Genomic DNA, 4,854 nt, shown 5'->3' with positions numbered 1-4,854 from the left:
TTACGTGCTGAAAATAAATAACACCGAATGATTATCTGGAAATAAATGAAGTCATGTTAACAATATAACCCTTCACAAAAACAATCATTATTTCGTGGAACCAAAGTCAATCACTGAAAAATGTGAAATGATTTTTAAAACTGCTGTCATGGGCTCACTAAGTGAACATGTGGTATATTCGTGCACAAACGCGGATGAAACAATTAAAGTTAAATATCGTTTTCTTCATGAAACGACGTGGAGCGCTGGAGGAAAACTGAATAAAGGGCAACATTTTGATGTTCGGCGCTGCAGGCACAAAAACAAAGCAAAAAAAAAAAAAATACAGCACACAATATGAAGTGATTCATCGTTATTGCAAAAGTCATTTTACACTGAGAGATATTTATGTTACAGTTTCAACGTGATGAGGAAGAAATGCAGTGGGGGGGGAAACGAAATAAAGACAGAAAAAAACCAGTGGTGTGCCATGCGCGTTTAATCCATGACTCCATCATTTCATTCATTCATTCAGTCTTCCAGGCGTCTGCTGAATACTTCGATTTCTTTCTTTTTTTTTTTTTTTTTCTCTAAACAGATGAAACAGACATTTGAACTGCTACATAAATCAAACTGTCACACAGATTTCGCTCCAGGTAATGTAACGATGACCAGGCGAGATTATAAATCATTTACACAAGTTAACCGTTTAGCATCGTCAATAGCTTTGCTTTCTGCAGTCAATAACCTGCTGCAAATACAGCCTTTTTCCCAGAAAGGGCAAATTTAGCCTCTTCTTGAATCGATAAAATAAATGATACTTACCCTCCAGACGGACGATATTACAGCCAGGCATCATCTTTATTTTGGGGGACACATAAGGCTTAAATTGGTCTAATGAAACACATCTGGGCGCAAGGATGACGATGTTATGCACTGACTATCATGGCCAAATGATACAGAATATTTCTTAAGAAAGGAAGTACTTGGAAGGGATGAAAATTTGAGTAATTTTAGTGTCCTGTTTGATTTTAAAAGAAAAAGGAAAAAGAAAAGAAAAAAAAAAAAAGGCCACGCTATGATAAAGCTGATTTACCCCATTAAATGGAATAACATAGGCTATTGTTTAAAATCTATTTTTAAAAAAAAAAAATCTTTTTTAGACATACACTGCATCGATTTGAGCTTTCCGGGAACTCCCTTCAGATTCTTAACACTTGATATTTGGAAAAAGAACTCAGGTGGACACAGTTGAAAAAAGAGGCAAGCCAATCAGATTGCTCCTTCCCCCTTTGGCCAATGACAGACGCCACATTGTTGTCAAATTTGTCTAATGAAAACGTAGGAGCAACAATAGAGAGGGGAGAGAGGGATCTGTATCCACTGACAATCTCAGGAGGAAGTTAGTGTCTCAGGCTGCGGCGAGTAACAACCTCAGCTCCTCCTGGACAGTTTTAACTTTATGTCGGGGAGGAATGATCGCTCCTCTCGGCTCCTGCTCTTTTCGGATATAAAGTCGATTGTATCTACTCATATTTTTGCTTCTTCGACAGACTCCCGGACAGTTTCCATTAGATTTTCGACCATAGATCTTTTTTCCTTTTTTTTCTTTTTTTTTTTTTGCATGGTAATCTCGTCTGTAGACAGACATCGTTGAACCAGAGATGTTGAGAACCGCCGAGCAGATGTGATCGGCTCGACATTAGTCTAACCAACACACATCGTTCAGAGCAACGTCGGTTTCTTGTTTAAGCTTTAGTCACATCAGTGAGGAACACGGGCATGGATCTGAGACCGGAGCTCCCCACAGTCTCCTCTGCCTCTCAAGTCCACCCAGGAGCGGCAGCAGCGGCCGCGGCAGCCTCCATCCCGGTGTCCATGGCCAGCAACCTGCTGCGCGGCCCTCCGCTCCTACTGCGCGCCACGGACAAGTACCCACGCACCCCGAAGTGCGCCCGCTGCAGGAACCACGGCGTCGTTTCCGCGCTGAAGGGCCACAAGCGCTACTGCCGCTGGAAGGACTGTATGTGCGCCAAGTGCACCTTGATCGCAGAGAGACAGCGGGTGATGGCGGCGCAAGTGGCGCTGCGGCGGCAGCAGGCGCAGGAGGAGAACGAAGCCCGGGAGCTGCAGCTGCTCTACGGCACGGCGGAGGGACTCGCCCTGGCCGCCGCCAACGGCATCATCCCCCCGCGTCCAAACTACGAGGTGTTTGGCTCTGTCAGCAGCGAGAGCAACTCAGGTGAGGGCGGCAGCTGGAGTTCAGAAGTTTAGCTCTTGGTTGGTTCAGTGCAGGTGGATGTTTGTGACTTAACAGGAGCGTCAGAGAGCAGTAAAGTTGAACCTCGCCATCTCAGTAAGAAAGGCCCGAAAATTAGCCCGTGTGTCATTCCACCCATTTATGTTAAACTTGTTACAGGCAGATTCTGGTGAGATTGCAGGGCGGTGGTAAAGTGACACAACCGGCTGCAGGCTACTGAGAATAGTGATGTTTGGTTGATCTTTTAATATTAAAACAGGGTGCGTTTAAAAGGGTATTTTAGATTGTGACTGACCCGGTGACATCTGTGAGCCTCACAGATGTCACTCGTGATTTAGTTTTTATTCCCTGACTATCACAAACTGACCCCTGGCTGACACTGGCCTACTGTACCATTCATACTTTGTGTCTTATAAACTGCGATGTTCTGCTTGTGTCAACAGATTCAAGTTCTATCCAGAAGTACGAGCTGTTCGCAAAGAGCCAGCACTCCGGGTCCGCCACCCCTCAGCAGTCTGTGGGGAAACCGACGTCCACCGAGAGTGACTCGGCCCCGGGCATTTCGTCCCCAGACGGCCGTCATGGAGGCTCAGGTTCAGAGAATGGAGACAGCGAGTCTTTCATCAACTCGCCGGTGTCCAAGCCCTTAAAAGACGGAGAGGACACTCCCGGGTCCGTCAGCTCCCTGGCCTCTGATTCCGGCTCTGAGACCGACAAAGACGAGCAAGAGCCCTCCCCTTCCTCTGCGGCCTCCCGGCACATGAACGCCATCGACATCCTGACCCGAGTGTTCCCCAGCCACAAGCGCAGCGTCCTGGAGCTCGTCCTGCAGGGCTGCGGTAAAGATGTGGTGCAGGCCATCGAGCAGATCCTCAACAACAGCAGCGCCCATCAGGGCCACGACAAGGCCGGGCCAGAGGAGACGTGGACGGCAGAGAGGATGCTCCAAAACGCGCAGCAGCCACCGCCGTCCTCCACATCCACAACAGCCCCGACGAGGCCAATGTTACCGGGGGCCATGACGCTGAGTAACCGCTCTGCGTTTTCTCCCCTCCAGCCAAACGCCCCTCACTTCGGCGCCGACCCCACCACCTATCCTCTGGGCACCCACCTGGGACTGAACCCACTGCGGCTGGCCTACTCTGCGCACAGCCGGGGACTGGCTTTCATGACGCCCTATTCCACCACCGGGTTGATGCCGACTCTGGGCTTCAGACCCCCGATGGACTATGCCTTTAGCGACCTGATAAGGGACAGGACAATGTTACATAAAGAGCAAGGCTACGCTAGCGGCCTGTACGGGCCTTTGGTCAACAACACGCCGGACAAACAGTGAGGCGGGTGGACTGACCACAGAGACACATCCCATTGTATTTGTAGCCACAAGTGTTGAATGTTCTAAATCTGTGATGTGTTTTGGCTACAGGCTACTGTACATAATAGGATTATCTGGCTTGTAGTCAAATGGTTTGGGGGGGGGGGGGGGGGGGGGGGGGGGACTAAACCCACTTATGTGTAATTTTCAAAAATAATTTTATATGTTAGACTACAAAGGTTTGGATGACGTTCCCAATTTATAAGCCTGACTATGCCATCGATAAAATAAGGTGAAGCTGAAAAGATATTTATGGATCTCAAAATAAATCACGACCAAGCTGGGGAAGTAAAAAAAAAAAAAAAAAGAAAGAAAAAAAAAAAGTAAACCCAGATGCACAAAAAGCTAAATCTACATATACATGCTTTTATCACTGATTTATACGTCACCTCTGCAGGATTTAAAATAAAATGAAGTAACGAAGAAATGATTTATTAGAGAGTTATGACTATTTTAAAGCCCACCGATTTTTTCAGCTGGTTGTTGAAACTGAAGTTAAAATATAATTTTCAAAAGTATGCATTTCTCTCACACACATCGAATAATAAACGAGGCAAAATTAAGTTATTAAAACATGTAGCTTACGGATGTTAACCCTATGTCCTGTTGTAAAAGTTTAACTAATGATGTGTAGCCTAAATGCCATCCTTTTCTTATGTATTACTTCACTTATCTCACCTTTTTTTTTTTTTTTTTGTTTTAGTTTGTTTCCAACTGCCTGTATTATATATTGCATTTGGTAATATGAAATACTATGCTATATTTGACTTTTCATTTATCTGTTAGTCAGCTCAAATATTTTGTGACAAAGTGCTGGATCAAGTCAGTTCCTCTTCAAATGTTACAAGCTGTGCTGTCACATTGTATGAATATGCTGGAAATAAATGTTATTTTAAAGAAACGGGATAAGTAGCATTATTGAGTGTTGGGGCTGCAATAAGAATATGAGGCACCATCAACGTGTGAAAGCCTTTCATTTGTGAAGGCCACTTCAAAAAGGCGTTGTTACCCGCCCTGATGCAAAAGCTGAACATCTTCCAAATGTGTCAGATATTTAAACCCCTGGCAGGTGAAAGTCTTGTTTTTGCACCTGAACGCCTCCTGAAGAGATCAGCAGAATGAGGCAGGTGTTCACTGACAGAGATGGGAGCCTGCGTTTCAAATAAAAACCGCTGAGACTAAAATAAGAACGGATGAAAAAAAAAAAAAATGACGGATGGATAAGAAAAATGGAGAGAAG

General features: G+C 45.3%; 1 protein-coding gene across 1 annotated transcript; it reads left to right on the top strand.

Annotated features, from left to right (window-relative positions):
- The first annotated feature begins 468 nt into the window (after positions 1-468).
- Positions 469-4,571, top strand: dmrta2 (DMRT-like family A2). The gene is made up of 2 exons (XM_071487779.1): positions 469-2,221; positions 2,683-4,571. The coding sequence occupies exons 1-2, from the start codon at positions 1,762-1,764 to the stop codon at positions 3,573-3,575; spliced, it is 1,353 nt and encodes a 450-aa protein (XP_071343880.1). The 5' UTR covers positions 469-1,761; the 3' UTR covers positions 3,576-4,571.
- The last annotated feature ends 283 nt before the right edge of the window (positions 4,572-4,854 follow it).

Source organism: Trachinotus anak, unplaced genomic scaffold, assembly GCF_046630095.1.
Source record: "Trachinotus anak isolate AG129_WGS33_773 ecotype Australia unplaced genomic scaffold, CSIRO_AGI_Tana_v1 ptg000010l, whole genome shotgun sequence".
Classification (NCBI taxonomy): Eukaryota; Metazoa; Chordata; class Actinopteri; order Carangiformes; family Carangidae; genus Trachinotus; species Trachinotus anak.
The sequence above is the reverse complement of the archived record's forward strand: the minus strand, read 5'-3'. Positions and strand labels throughout refer to the sequence as shown.